The sequence below is a fragment of the Lynx canadensis genome, chromosome F1, assembly GCF_007474595.2.
Source record: "Lynx canadensis isolate LIC74 chromosome F1, mLynCan4.pri.v2, whole genome shotgun sequence".
NCBI lineage: Eukaryota > Metazoa > Chordata > Mammalia > Carnivora > Felidae > Lynx > Lynx canadensis.
This window is the reverse complement of record NC_044319.2, coordinates 53359363-53375239: the sequence shown is the minus strand read 5'-3', so window position 1 is coordinate 53375239 and position 15877 is coordinate 53359363. Positions and strand designations below refer to the sequence as shown.

Genomic DNA, 15877 nt, shown 5'->3' with positions numbered 1-15877 from the left:
CTTTTATTTGTTTTTGAGAGAAAGAGACACAGAGCAAGCAGAAGAGTGGCAGAGAAAGAGAGGGAGACACAGAATCTGAAGCAGGCTCCAGGCTCTGCACAGAGCCTGATGTGGGGCTTGAACTCATCAACTGTGAGATCATGACCTGAGCTGAAGTCAGACATTCAACCAACTGAGCCACCCAGGCGCCCCTACTTTGTCTTTCTATGCTGGGATCTTTTCTTTTCTTTTGACTATATGTATGCATGTTCAATATGTTATTTCTTCCTTAAAATGTATTTTGCTTATGCCTTGTATGGTCAGCTCTGTCCAGACTTTACATTTGTGCTGAAGATGGCTCCTTCTTTTCCTTTCTGGTGCTAGTTAGTCTTCTCTCAATCTTAGCTCTGAGAACTGGGTGTTGTTATTAATGTACCTGTCTGTAGCCTTGGGGTAGAGGTGGGAGGGAATGGGAGCAAAATAGAGAATACGGATTAAAATGCATTGGATAAATGCAGAATTCTAGGGCATCTAGTTTGCCAGTCTCCTCTCAGATCTCATTAAATGTCCCTTATAGCAACACCCACTGTATTTATTGACATTCATCCTCAAATCCTAGTAACATCAGCTTACTCCCCCAACTCGGCACAGTGGGAGGTAGGACAGCCAGCTCTTCCTATCTCTACATTCATTTCCCTTCAGAAGATTGGAGAAGATTAGGAAGAGTTCTAAGGATTTTGCTTGGTTTATATTCCTTCCTCTAGGAGCATTTAGGAACTGTGGTATGCTGAGCATAAATTTACCCTATCTTTCTTTTGTTGTGAGGTTTCAAAATTAAATCATTAATTTGTTCCTTTTCCTTTATACGTTCACTCCAGGATTTTCAGCTCTTTTGTTAATCGTACTATTTTTGTTTTCCTAGTTTTTTTTCCATTTTGTTGTATTTTGGAAGGTATTTTGGAAAGGTAATCCTGTCATAATAATTTATCCATTCTTCTCCTAAAATACATAAACTTTTGAAAGTCCACAATTTATTCCTAATTCTCTTCTTAGCAAGGAGATTCGTATCCACAGCTTGGAAACTGTAACACACAGACTCTAAGATAGCATCTGATTATCCCATTATTACGTTCTGTGATCAGTGATTGCTGGTACCCATGACCTTGTGTAATCTCTTACCTTGGCATGTGGTCAAAACCTGTAGCTTTTCCCTAACCAATAGGCTATGGCTATTGGCCAGAAGAAGGTGGGATGCAAGTCCTGTGATAATGTTACATAAGAATGTAACCCATCTTGCTAGGAGACTATCTTCCTTGCCGGCTTTGATAAAGCAGTCAGCCACGTTGGGGAGGCCCACATCAGAAAGAAATGAGGGCAATTTCTGGCCAACAAGAAGCTAGCAACTGAGGGCAGCCTCTAGCCAATAACATGTAAGAAACAGAGGCACTAAGTTTCAGTAGCCTGTAAAGAACAGAATGCTGTCAATAACCACCTGAGCTGGACATGATCCTTTCCCAGTAGAGCCTTGAGATGGGACTTCAGTCCCAGCCAACATGTTAATTGCAGCCTTTTGAGATCCTGAGCAGAAGACCCAATTAAGCTTGCCAGACCTCTGATCCACAGAAACTATGAGATAAGAAGTATATGTTGTTTTGAGCTGCTCAGTTTGTGGTAATGTCAGTACATGGCAATACATAACTAGTACAGGAACACAGGACATGGTGACTGCAGCACAAAAAGCAGGTAGAAGTCACCACAAAACATGATATAATCCCACCCCACATGGGCATTCTCCTTTAATGGAGAATCTGTCTCAGGCATGTATATCTAAGTAACTAAAAAGAAAATTGTAAACACTTCATTAAGAATTAGGGATAGGGTGCTCTGTAATCAGTGACTGCTGAGCTATGCACTTGATCCCAGTAGTACTAGAAGTTCAACATAGTATGTTTCGTAAGGCTCTACTGGCATTCCAAAAGGAAATAACAGCTGCTGTTAATCAGTCATGTTCCAGTATTTACTCTGGAAGCTGGAGACCACTTTCTATAATAGCATATTTTCCCAAATAGCTCTTGGCTGATTGAGATAATGGCAATAGTGTGTTCATTTGGACAACTAACACTTTGCTCAAATGGGGAAAATGTAAATCAAATTAGAAAAAAATATGACTTGTCAGAGTACAGCATAGTTGATGAAAATGGACCATACCTACCACAACTGTGGTAAATTACTCTTGAGAAATGTACTCTTTGAGAAATCTATCAATCAATCTATCAATATGTCTATTGATCTATGTATATATTCATGTATGTATGTATCTATGTATACACATCACACACGTGCACACACACACACGCACAGTTCTTTTCTGGTATTAATAAAATGAGATCCACTTAGAAAAACCTGACTATGGTATAGAAAGCAAAGTTGATGGAAAGAAACCATGCTCCAAATGACTTTTTAAAATGATGTTTTAGATATATGGAAAAGTAATCGTGCAATATTGGTGTAGTCTTGCCCACACATTAAGAACAACAACAAAAACAGAACAAAACCAAAAAGCCTCAGCATCTACCAAGCTCTCTTTGCTCTTGCATGAGCATAGACTCAGGTCAAGGTTTCTGTACCATCTTTTGGTGACTGGCTAAATATTCTATGTATTTATTCCCTAAACTACAATTGTCATTCTGGCAGAGTGACCACTTTAAAGAGGACTCAAAGAAGTACAGCTTTTACTAGATGACAACTAATTAAAAATCACATTAGAGTAATTACAATAATGGTAAGAAATATGATGCATTGATAGAGCACTGTCCTTCTCAGAGGCTGAAGTTGCTCACAGTTTACTCATTTCTTCCTCTTTCAAAATGTTCTGTGGAGAAGACAGCTATGCAGGTATAGATCTATGTTGGCAACACTTTAAGGTCAGGGATAGGTTTCTTCAGCCACATGTTAACTTAAAAATGACCAAATACCCAGTACCATTTAGATCTCTACCAAGATAATATCTATTATAATAATGGAGTTTGGAGGGTACACTTGCCTTTAGGGTAAAATAATTTGAAATACTATCTTCAGAAAGAATAAATAAAAGTAACTTAAATATTAATACATGCTATAGAGTGACCTAGAATTATTAGTTCACATTAAAGGCCTTATTCACCACTTTGCCCAGATCTGCAGTTTGCTATTCTGTGTCTTTTGATTTTGGTATTGGCAGAATTCTGTGCTAATGAGATGGAGCTGAACCACAGTAAAATTGAGACCTCAATACGAGGAAAATATAGCATTTTCTTTTTTACCGCAAGAAGTGGGAAAATTAGTTAACACCTCTCCTACCTTAAGGTGTAATTGGATTCAGAAAAAGGCTAACTTAAAGCAGGACCAGGTCTGACATCTAAAATCCTCACAAGGTAACAAGAATCAGTTTGGTTTGTTCGCTGTCATTTCTCATTATAATCTTTGTCATGAGAATGGATTCATGTTGTGCCATTTTCTGTTCTTGTTACAATCTTTGTCACATGAATAAGATATCAGGATGTTAATGCCTGGCATACAGTCTTCTGTGTGTGATGATACTGTACAAGACTACGCTGACCTTTGCAATATTATGTATTCTGATTGGTTGTTCATTTCACCTCTTTCCCACAAGTTAATAAGGCTGTAAAAAGGAGAGAACTGAAATGGCCAGCCAGTCAAATTATAGAATATTGAAAAGGTCAGAGCAGTACAGCACAGAGGAAGAAAAAATTATGGAATATATGGTGCATTAAAATTCTTGTGACAACGATTATAACGAGAATGGGAAAGGATACCCATTTATGTTATATCAATCTAGAGAACCCCATAGGATGATATTCCTGAGACAGCAATCATTTACGCATCCCTGAATCATACATATCTATTTACATGGGTTTTGCTTAAAAAAATAATTGTATAGAAAGTATCTTACTATTTGACAAATAACGTTAAATGTAAGATTTTTGGCCTTGGAAAATGGGCATTAGTGCTATTAACATTTTTGTAGGATGCCACATCTGAAGCTAAGAAAATGTTCTTTATAAGTAAAATCTGTTGGACATGTAAGATTTATTTGAGCTGTTTCTCAATTTAACACTTTTTTTTTCTTCAAAATAAAGCAGAAAAGCAGAAATAAAGCAGAAATTCACTGAGTGAATTAACTTCTTTGAAAATCCTGTAGAATGTAGAATATCCTGAGATAGCCTCCAGGAGCTTATTTAAAAATTTTACACGATCTACACAAAACTTGTGGGTCTTTTGCTTGTGATACATGATGTTGGCCAATAACAAAGAATCTCTCCTTCCCCTGCAACCTCAGTGGGAAGACTGAAAGAGAGAGAAATACTTATTAGAAAACCTGAAGTTATTGTTCTCAAGTGTGAAAAATGATTGCTCATTTTAAAAATTATTTCTATGCGTATTTAAGTGTTTCTTACAGGACAAATTCATAGCTTTTGTGGTCTATAAAAGATAAGTCTGGCTCAAGAGGCTGCTTTATACTGAAGATGCATCATTTCACTAATAAAGTAAACATTTTATAGCCCAAAGCTAGAGTCTAAAGGCATCATTGACAAGCATGTCAAAAGTGACCTAATTATTTTGGGAAACAGAGGAAATAAATTTTGATCATTGCTTTAAGACTAGCTTGAACATGGAAATCAGTAGTTCAGCATGCTTTAAGAAGAATCATCAATGATTCCTGGGCCCTAACTTCTGAGAGTCTCAGTCGGTAGGTCCAGAGTAGAATTCAGGGATGTGGATGTTGATGAAGTACCCCCAGGTGATTTTAATGGAGGTGAACCCTAGAACACTAGTGTAGATGACCTCATCTGCAAAGTGCTGAGTACAACCCCCGGGTTAAAGCCCAGTGGTGCAGACCACAGCCAAAGAGGTGAATGAGGGGAGCTCCTTTTCACACTCACGTTGCCTGGGGGCAGGGTGATGGGAGAGTTGTGGTTCCAGAACACTGGAGCTTAACTGGGCCTGCACCGTTCACTTATACTTACAAATGGGGTCAGCGCTAAGGCTGACCAGACAGAAATGGTCACCTCTGATAGGAAATGCTTATCATTTTAACATTTTCCAGCTTGACTCTTGAGGCTAGACCAACGGGGCTGCATTTTCCAGCCCACTGAAAACCAAGTTTATGCAGTGAGAAGCAGTAAAGCAAGACCCTCTCAAGAAGGGGGATCTGAGGACTTGCATTTTAAGAATTTCCCCCCAAGATCTAGGAACTCAAACTGGTCAAATTCAAAGGAAGAAAGTGAAGACAGAATAAAGTGGAGAAAACCCAAATCTGTGGATCCCATTTTGGTTTTGAATCTGGAGAGTTTGGAGCTTTACCAAGGGTTGAAATCCTGTCGGTTGCTCTAGGCCTATGAAATTGAGCTGCGTGTCCTTTGGGGGTAAGGGAGCATTGGACTCATTCGGCTGTGTCGTTCCTGTAGATGTACAAGTTCTTTTTGTGAGCTGAACGAAATGGTTATGTAATTGCATACTTCTCATAATTATTGAGTAATTATATACTTCTTATAATTACTGAGTAATCATTGTTCTATAACTAGAACTTAATGTTACAACTAATTGTATAATTACCATGTATTAATGTTATCTGGGAAACTTAGAATAAAGTGGTATTTGATATATTTCCCCTTGCCACACCATTTTCAAAGCTAGCAAAAAGTGTTTGTTTTATGGCTAGAAATTTCCTTCAAAAACAAACACAATACAAGGGGAAAAAAAACCACACTAGTATTATAATCATAGATGTTAACTCATTGATCTTACATTTGCACCTGGCTTGAAAATTGTATTCTCTTGGCTTCATTTTAGAATTTTCACTGTGATTTTACAATCTTCATTTGCGTGTGTGTGTGTGTGTGTGTGGTGTGTGCTCAGGTAACACAATTTCAGGGGCAATTGACCCTCGCCCCGGGTCTCACAGGCTAAGCTGACCTTTCTGAAATTTTACAGCTGGGCACGTGACAACAGCAATTGTGTCAGCTAGAACCAGAAATGCTTCCATGGAGTTCGACATTATGGGAAATCGAGATCTTCAAATGTGGATAATGTAACTTTTCTTAGTGCTTACAAGGATTCATATTTAAACTTACCCAGGTTTCTTGAGTGCAGGAACTATGTCTTCTACATCCTGGGCACCTTGTTATCGGAACATAGCAATACCTGCTCTCTCTTTGCGGTTGGAGTCAACAATCTTGTGTCTAATCAGGTTGACTAGTTATAAAGAACCTATGATAGCTAATATAGTGTCACTTACAAATGTCTTTTTAAGGCAAATTTTCAGTTTTCAGGACTTCTTGTTGAAGTGTGTTACATACAGACAGCTGTGGTGTTTACTTGCATTTTAGGAACTTATAATTCTTAAGCAGTAAATATATCTTCGCCTTATTTTATTAAAATTGAATAGAAATTATTTTCCCCATGTTTTAGCCCATAAGCACCACTTGTTCTCTTGGGAATAAACCACTCCTTTGTTCCAATTTCAAATTCAGAGTAATAAATTCTTACGTGACATTAGGGATTTCTTCTGGTCATAGAAAACACCTTAGACCTGTGTATTTTACAGCAATCATTTTTTTTCAGCTACACCCTTCCTCCCAAAGTTCTTAAAAGGTACCTTTTTAATTTTTTTGTATATTTTTAAAGTTTTTGTCTGCCTTACCCACATTTCATGAAAATTATCATAACTAGACATGAGATACGTACATCTTTTATGTGATTTGATATTTATTAATGATAGAGTTTGGCGTATAACCTGATGGGACAATGACCTAGTGGTAGCAGGTGTCATTAATTTTGTTTTGTTTGTTGAAAAAGATAGAATTTTTATTAATAATACATTGTTGGGTGGGAGAGAGGGAGATTGTAATAGGTAGGTAATTGCTACCAAGAAAATAAAATACAGAATGCAGAAGTCTTAATCACTTTCTGGTTCTAAATGTTTGTTTGGAATGTATCAGTTGTACTATAGGAAACAGTCATACTTCCTAGCTTCTATAGATAAACATCAGTTACCTGCTGGGTTATGTAAAGAAATAATCTCACTTAATCTGCACAATAACATTGCAATCAAAGTATTATCATTCCCAGCTCACAGATGAAAAACCTGAGATTTAGAAATATTAAGTAACTTAGTAAAGAGCACACTACTTGGGATTCTCTCTCTCTGCCCCTCCCTCGCTCTCTCTGTCTCTCTCTCAAAATAAATAAATAAAAACTTTCAAAAATATATTTTAAAAAATTACAAAAATATGATATTTTTGTAAATATTGCAACTATTAGATTTTGTTTATTGTGCAATGCAAAATCATTTTCAGTATGTGGTCATCTTTTAATTTTTAAACATTTAGCCAATAAAGATTGTTTCATTATCTGGAAATCTTGCAAATATGCTTTCCCCTTAAAGTTCAACAACATGTGTGTTTTTTATTCATATGCCTATATTTGTAGAATTTGTGTGGGGTGATGAAAGGTACTACAGTAAAAAGTGTTTTGGCAAAGAAAAAAGGCTATTTGAGGTAAATATTGCTATTCTTAATGGGTCTCCTCTTCTGTGTTTTAAGAATAATTGTAACTAGGGCGACTGAGTGGCTCAGTTGGTTACGCATCTGACTTGGGCTCAGGTCATGCTCTCACAGTTTGTGAGCTTGAGCTGGGCTTTGGGGAAGCTCCCGCTCTGCTTTGGGTGAAATATGAACCTCACGTTGAGTGAGCTCCCTTCCCTCTCTCTCTCTTTCTCTCTGCCCCTTGCTCTCTTGCACCCCCCAAAACAAAATAATAGTTACAATTAAATTTTACTAAATTTCACCAATATTCTGAAAAATTTGCCTCACGTAAGCTTTTCAGGAAAGCATCTAATATAGACGATGAAATAAATGTCATGACGAGATTTTGAGTAGCCCTCATCTCATTTTAAGCCTAATTTCTAATTCTTCTGAACCTTGAATGTAATTCATTTGTGTAGAAGAGGAAGATAAAACCCTCAGTATTTTCCAGTATCTCAGACATGATACTATTTGAAAAGGGGTTTGTTCAAGTTTGGAAGGATGGTGGTGGTGCAGCTCGGTGAGTTCACTGAAGGTGATTCTCGTACAAAACCAGGCAGCCTCTTTAGTTTAACATTGAGCTAAAACCAGAGCTTCTGCCCAAAGTCAGCACATACTGCTTTTCAGAATATTCTGGCCAATTCTGATTTGAAGAGGTGTTGGAGGAAAAGTGGTGGCCTACCTTTCACGAAAATGAGCAACAAATACCCCAACTGATGATAAATGAAATATCGACATGTATAATTGGAATGTACCGTTTGGATTTGGAACCAATCTAGATGGGGGAAAGAGTGTGATTTCCTCCAGGCTGCACATCACATAAAATCCAAGGGTAAAAAAACCCTTGAACAATTGTAAATAATCCATCAAGGGATCAATTTGTATGTCCGTGCAGTATTTTTCCTTACGGGCATGATACTTGTAAGAGCTTCACATTATCTTAGAATAACAACTCAGTTGCTCTGGCCACTGAGACAAATGAATGAACTCTTAAATATATATGTTAATTTTAATAATTTTCTTTTTTATCAGAAGATCACAACTACACCCTTCTGAATCGCACACAAGTCATGCACAGTGGTGAGGAGACTGACATTTGGGTGCTCATCGAGGGCTTGGTTCCTTTCACTAACTATACTGTACAAGTGCATGTTTCCAATAGCCAAGGCGGCTTGAGAAGTGACCCCATAACAACTGCAATGCCACCAGGGGGTAAGTCTATAAACAAGATTTGTTACACAAATTTATATAAATGCTCTACGAAGTCTTCAAGTCTACTGAGCACTTGTTTATTGTGTGAATAATTTTTTGTTTTTGAACTTGGAGGCTCAGTTGTGTTTCTGGTGTTTGGATTGTCATTGTTTTGTTTTACTGAGACCCTTTTGTTGATTTTTATTAATGTTTTTGTCGAGACTGCTTTCATCTTGCACTGTGTGTATATGTAGGTATATGTCACACACATATATCTCTTGCTGTTCATGTTAAAAAGACTGGGAAATGTTTTTTTTTTTTGTTTGTTTGGAGATTTCATTTAGACTCAAAATGTATATTTTCCTTTTTTTTTTTTTAGTTTTGTTAATGTTTATTTTTGACAGAGAGAGGCAGAGTGTGAGCAGGGGAGGGGCAGAGAGAGGGAGACACAGAATCAAAGCAGGCTCCAGACTCTCAGCTATCAGCACAGAGCCTGATGCGGGGCTCGAACTCATGAGCCATGAGATCATGCCCTGAGCTGAAGTCGGACACTTAACTGACAGAGCCACCCAGGCGCCCCTCAAAATTTATATTTTCAATTTGAGCTTTGGTTCTCATTCCTGGTTTTTCAAAGAGCCTTATATATCTAAACCTTTCCAGATGCCGAAAAAGGCCAGTGTGCAGGTTATACAATAGGAACACTACTCATACCACTGGAAAAATACATTTAACTTCCATGTCCTAATGATTAGAGTTCAATAGTGTCACTTTTATATGTGATACAATCCAGATATATTTCATTTTAACTATTTGTATGAAAAGATGACTTATTTAGAATTATTATTTTGGCCTGTAGTCAATTCCACCTTGTTTTAACTATTTGTGGGGCTAATTGCTGAAAAGAACACTCCCTCTCATATTGATATGTACAGCCCTTTAACAAAAAACATTTCTCAAAATAGTAAGGGTGTGATTCTCAACTGAGTGTTCAGAAATTTATGATTTCTGAAAATACTGAGGCAAATGGAATCTAACAGCCTCAAGAAGGAGGTGCTCTGGACAAAGGGATCACGTCACTATGTTGTTAACCAGTGGGACTGGATAAATATCTCTCCCATCAGAAAGGGTATGAAAGCAGCAAAAATCTCATTGCTGGTGGAAAATTAAGGGTTTACCTGCAATGTGTATGGAAACCTTCTCCCAAGGAAAGATTCAATACCTCCTGTATCATAAAAAGCACTCATCATTATCCATCTTTCATGACATTATAAGACTCAATGAATAGATGTTTACCAAAACACGTGAAACTCTGTATGGCAGAAAGCTGCATTGTTTAAGAATGTGTGAAAGAGACAGAGCTGAACAGCTCAGAGTCATATCTCATAAACCAATAAAAAGGGGGACTGAATTTAGATAGGGGCTTGTTTAAGAATTGAGGCCAAAAATACAATACAAAACAAAATCAAGAAAAGAAACCTTGAGTATTCATATTTTCATTTTTAAATCTAACTCAACATGCTAGAAGTGATACAACATCTGATGACTTAGGGCACCTGGTGGCTCAGTTGGTGAAGCATCCAACTTCAGCTCAGGTCATGAGCTCCAGGTTTGTGGGTTCAAGCCCTGCCAAGGGCTCTGTGCTGCCAGCTCAGAGCTTGGAGCCTGCTTCAGATTCTGTGTCTTAGTCTCTCTCTGCCCCTCCCTCACTCACACTCTGTCTCTGTCTCTGTTTCTGTCTCTCTCTCTCTCTCTCTCAAAAATAAAGAAACATTCAAAAGGAATTTTTTTAAAAAAGAACGTTTGATGACTCTATATGTTGGTATATAATACTTTTAAAATTAAAGAGTAATTAGTGCTTTAATGGAGATTTTTTAATTACATAGCAATACCTTCCTAATAGGATATATGGGAATTTAATGACTTATATATTCTTTTCATGGCATTCTCACTGATTTAGATGGTTTGTAATGTACAGCAAGCTGTGTCTCATTCATAAAATAAGGCTGATTTAATTCACTGTTCATCTGTTTAGGAACGCCTAATAATTTGTGGTAAATCTGTGTGTGTGTGTGTGTGTGTGTGTGTGTGTGTGTGTGTGTGTGTCTGTGTGTGTGTGTATAATATTCAGTTAAACATAGCAAGCACCTAATGCCAGCTCAATACAGTCTGTACCTGTATCTGTTAGTGGTTAGTAGAAGAATTAATATTATGCAAACAGGAAGAAACTAAAAATTTTTCTAGTGGTACAGTAGAACTGAAGTCAACTGCTGAGTTCACTTCTATCTCTACTCTGTGGAGGCTTATTCATGCCATTGCACACTGTTCTGAAGGCTCATATTCTCTGGGTATGTTGCAATCATTCACTTGCCACAGTCAGAAATCGAGATTTGGGGAGATGTCACTTCACCCAAAGAGGAAGCAAAATGTCTTCAAAGACAGACAGTGATTTGCTCAAGTTTATTACAGCCATTAGGACAGACTTTTTTTTCATCATTAGATTGTTGTTGATTACAATTAGGAAACTTATAGCTTTGAAATTATCTTTTTTATGACCTTGTGGCAGTTTAAAGGTGACACCTCATTGATTAAATAGGTTTTAGTTCATGCTTCCTTTTACTTAATGATCTGAAAACATATTATCCTGATTTACACATAAAATCATGCTGAAAAGCATGTGGCATTCACTAGAATATGTGTGTTTAAGTAGAATTAAATTAGTACTGAGAGTTATTAAAGAAATCTTCCATGCCTTTGTCCAGTGAACTGTGCTTCGTACAGAAATGAATAATAAATGAACCGATGTACAGAAGTGAACCAACTTATGGGCAGAAAAGGTTCTATATGCTATTTACTTTTCCATTATATTTGGATTGTTACCATTATTGCCATTTCCTTGATTTCAATATTAGGTCTCTTTTATGGTGATGTTAAATTCCTACTATTTTTTCAATGCTGGGTTATGCAAGATGTGTAATGATAGTACCCTCAGCTATGATTTCTTCTCAGTGTAGTTTAAAAATATAATAATGGAAGGCTTAAGCAAAACAGAAATGCTCATTTTTTTTTAATCAAATGTTTGCTATCAAATGTAGACCAGGAAAACTTCCTTTACCCTCTAGATCTGGCCAAGTCCTACTCATATTTTTAGGTTTCAATTTAGAAATAAGGCCTTCAGAAAGTTATCTTTTACCAACCGAGACTGAGATAGGGCCCTCAGGTATCCTATAGTACAAGCACATTACTTTGAAATGGCCTATCTGATTGACTGTCACAATCACTGGTTATAAGGAGCTACACAGCAGGGACTGTTCTGTATTCACTTTTTTTTAATGTTTATTTATTTATTTTGAGAGAAAGAGAGAGGGAGAAAGAGAATCTCAAGCAGGCCCTGCACTGACAGCCCACATGGGGCTAGAGCTTAGGAATCCTGAGATCATGATCTGAACCAAAATCAAGTGTCCATGCTCAACCAACTGAGCCACCCAGGGGCCCCTCATGTTATCTTCAGTGCCTAGACCAAATCTGCATCATAGGTGCATAACAAATAATTGGTGAATGAATGAATAAATCAGGCAGTCAGGATAGCTTAATTAACCATTTTAAATTGTAAACTTATCATGGCTCAGACCTGTTCATGCCTCATTTTCGATCCCAGCAACCTTATATTGTAACCAGCTGTGGAAAATGTGACCTCCTCTGAAGGTAGTATCCAATGTAGGAATGCTCTGATCATGCAGATGCAACCTGGGGCCCAGACTGCAAGGAGGGCACAGAGATTGGAGGTAAGAAATAGCCTCAAGTTGCAACAACCCATCACTCTTTGACTCCCTCCCTATAGTGGTGACTTAGGCAAGCATAGATTTAACAGTTAGCATAGGAATTTGGAAAGAGGTGAGGGGACAGGGTGCAAAAACTCTTACCCTGCTACGTCATCTGTTATTTGATGGTTATGAAACATCTATTTTGATACTGGCTTTCTCTATTTTTCTGATGAGAAAAAAAATATGATTAATATGCAGTTTATACTTCAATAAAGCTGGAAAAAAATTTTGAGAACCAATAAACCCTGATTAATTCCATCAGGTCTTCCTTTTTCATTGTGTTGTGTTGTTTAATAACATTTTATCAAAAAATAAAGCTCTTAACTTTGACCAAACAAATGAAAAATATGATTAAACAACCTGATAAACGCAAGTTATTTTGAAGATGGAAATTAAGGCAAGTGAGACCACACAGCCAACAGCTCAGCCCGTAGGTGCACAGAGACAAACCCCGATAGCATACATTTTTTATTTTAAAAATATATTTGAAATATTAATCGGTCAACTGCAAGAGTCTGGGAGTTATTTTTCCTTCATGTTTCCTTCATAACATATCTCTACCCACTTCTGTGTACTCAGGTTTTTGTGTTTCTACAACTACTATATTTCTTGGTTGTTTGTGATAACAATGCTCCTATTTAGCACGAAGATACTCTTAGAAATGAAGAATATATTTAATCTGAGCTCTTGAATAGCATTATAGTGAAGGTTCAAGAGTTCTAGGGAAAAAATTAAAAAAATAAAAATGGAATCCAAATGTTAATCCATAAATATGAAACTTTCCTATGACCTTTACCCCTTCAAGGTCTGGAGTTACTAATGGGGTTAGGATTTCAACTCTTAATGGTGCTCAGTGCATTAGTGTTTTGTATGCATGGAATTCAGCATTCAGTTTAATAAGTGGTTGACATTGGTGATGTCCCTTAATTTGCTTAAATCTAATTGGCTCTTTTATCAGTCAAACCTGTATGGATTGGCAATTGATCAGAAAGGGTCAGCCATGACTCTGCATGTAGTTAAACAATGGAACCACCAGTTAAAGTCACAGCTGCATGATAATAAGCAAAGGAAGAACAAATGAGCTTAGAGGAGGAAGGCAAAGAAGCTTAGAAGTTTTGCAGGATCTTCAAGTTCAGAACAAAGGCATTATAGAGTATATAAATTTTAAATACACTGCATTTTGCCTCCAGACTTAAACCTTTTTTTTCCAGATGAACTGAAATCTTGTCTGAAACTGTCTTTGTTACATCAAAGAACTACTCAGAAAGCTAAAAGAGACAGAAGAAGCATAAAAGGGCATAGTTTAAAATGATTAGTGACAAATTCCGTACTGACGAGCTAGAAACAGATTTTTTATGAAACTTTTATATTTTTCCAAAAGGAATAATTTTATTCTATTTATCTTTTTCTGAACTGCTTTATTGTAACAGTGAAAGGAACTCAGAGCCACCTAAGTTTGTGAACTTAATCCGGTTTTCTACGACAGTAAATAATTTGTAATTTGTGCCTTCAAATTTATGAGAATTATTATAACCTACAAACTTCATAAAAATACCAAGCTTGAGGAACATGTTTCTTTTCCAAAGGTGGGTTATTAGAGAATCAAAAACGGAGAGAAGAAAAACAGTTGTAGGTGGTTTGTTTTAGAATTTGTTGGAATTTGTTTCTCTTCCCTTGACCCGTATCCTACCTGATCACCTAAAACAGTAATGAAATAAAAGGAGGGCAACCTGTTTGGAATTAATAGTTAGGCACATTGTAAAAGCATAGAGTTTGGAAACCCACAAACCTAGATTCGAATGCACCTCCTTCACTCTCTGGCTGTGCATCTATGAGTAACCCACAGATATATCTGAGCCTCAGTTTGTTCATCCATAAAACAGTCTCAGTGGTAATTCCCATATGATAGAGGATTAAACAACACAACTCATATAGCTTAGCACAGTGCCTATCTGGATAAACATTTGGTGCTTGCTACCTTCTTGGTTCTATTTTACTGCTAAGACTCCTTTGAGGTCTCTTGTGATATTGTGATTCATAAGAAACACAAGTGTGGTCTTTGTCCCCAGTTCTGACCCAGAGCTCCTAGATCCCTTGGAATTTCCTATGTGATGAGAGCTATAAAGGTGTCTTTTGTTATGTTGCTAAGGTTACTCTTGGACCTCACCTAAGGGTGGGAGTTGGTTGCCAGTGGTGTGAAGCAGAGAAGTTTGGAACTTTCATCCTACTTCCTCTCCTGGGGGGCGGGGGGCGGGTAGGGAGGAGAAGGGAGGAGGCTGGAAGTTGGATCAATCTCCAATGGTCAATTATTTAGTCAGTAGGTAGGTAAGGAAGGCTCCATAAGAACCCAATAAGGATGTAGTTCAGAGAGCTTCCAAGTTGGTGAACATAAGGATATTAGGGGAGTCGGCGGGGGGTGGTGCCTGGGTGGCTCAGTCAGTTAAGCATCTGACTCTTGGTTTGGGCTCAGGTCATGATCTCACAGTTCATGGCTTCAAGCCATGTTTGGGATTCTCTCTCTCTCCCTCTCTCTCTGCCCTTCCCCAGCTCACACTCCTGCTCTCTCTCTCTCTCTCTCTCTCTCTCTCTCAAAATAAATAAATAAACTTAAAAAAAAAGAGCATATGGCTATTTGAGGAGAATGTCCAGTTTGAATAGGGCATGGAAGCTCCATGCCCATAAATCTTGCCCTATGCATCCCTTCCCTCCTGGGTTATATCCCTTGTAATAAACCAGCAGTCTAGTGAGTAAATAGGTTTCCTGAGTTCTGTGAGCTGTTCTAGCAAATTAAACCTAAGGAGGGGTCATGGGAATCTCTGATTTATAGCTGTTTTGTCAGAAGCACGGGTGACAACTTGTATGTGTGTGATTCAGTCTTGTGGGACTGAACTCTTACTCTGTGGAATCTAACACTATCTCCAGGTAGTTAGTGTCAGAACTGAGTTGAGTTATAAGACATCCCGCTGATGTCCAGCACCATTGGAATTGGGTGTATAGAACCCTTTACCTCTGAAAGCTTGTGAACAAGTGAAAACCAGAGTCCTTTACACGCTGGGAAGATCTCCTACATTTTGTCCTCTTATATCTCAATTTCCATGTACATTCACCACGAGCATTGACATAAATATGGACAGGCCACTAGCCCTGCTAAGGATGGGATGGTTGTAGTGTGGGGATGACAAAGTAAGCAAGAAGCATAAAAAGTAATTTTCCTTTGGAAATAGCTTTAATACCTCCCTCCATGACCTCTGGATCATAATGTATAAATGATTTTTACATCAAGCTTTCATTGGTTATCTT

General features: G+C 37.6%; 1 protein-coding gene across 1 annotated transcript in view; it reads left to right on the top strand.

The window, feature by feature from the left end:
- USH2A (usherin) overlaps positions 1-15877 on the top strand; it is a 739358-nt gene that overhangs the window by 431618 nt on the left and 291863 nt on the right. The window contains exon 37 of the mRNA XM_030302386.1: positions 8598-8777. Coding sequence (XP_030158246.1) covers positions 8598-8777 — 180 coding nt within the window. The remainder of the gene's footprint in view (positions 1-8597; positions 8778-15877) is intronic.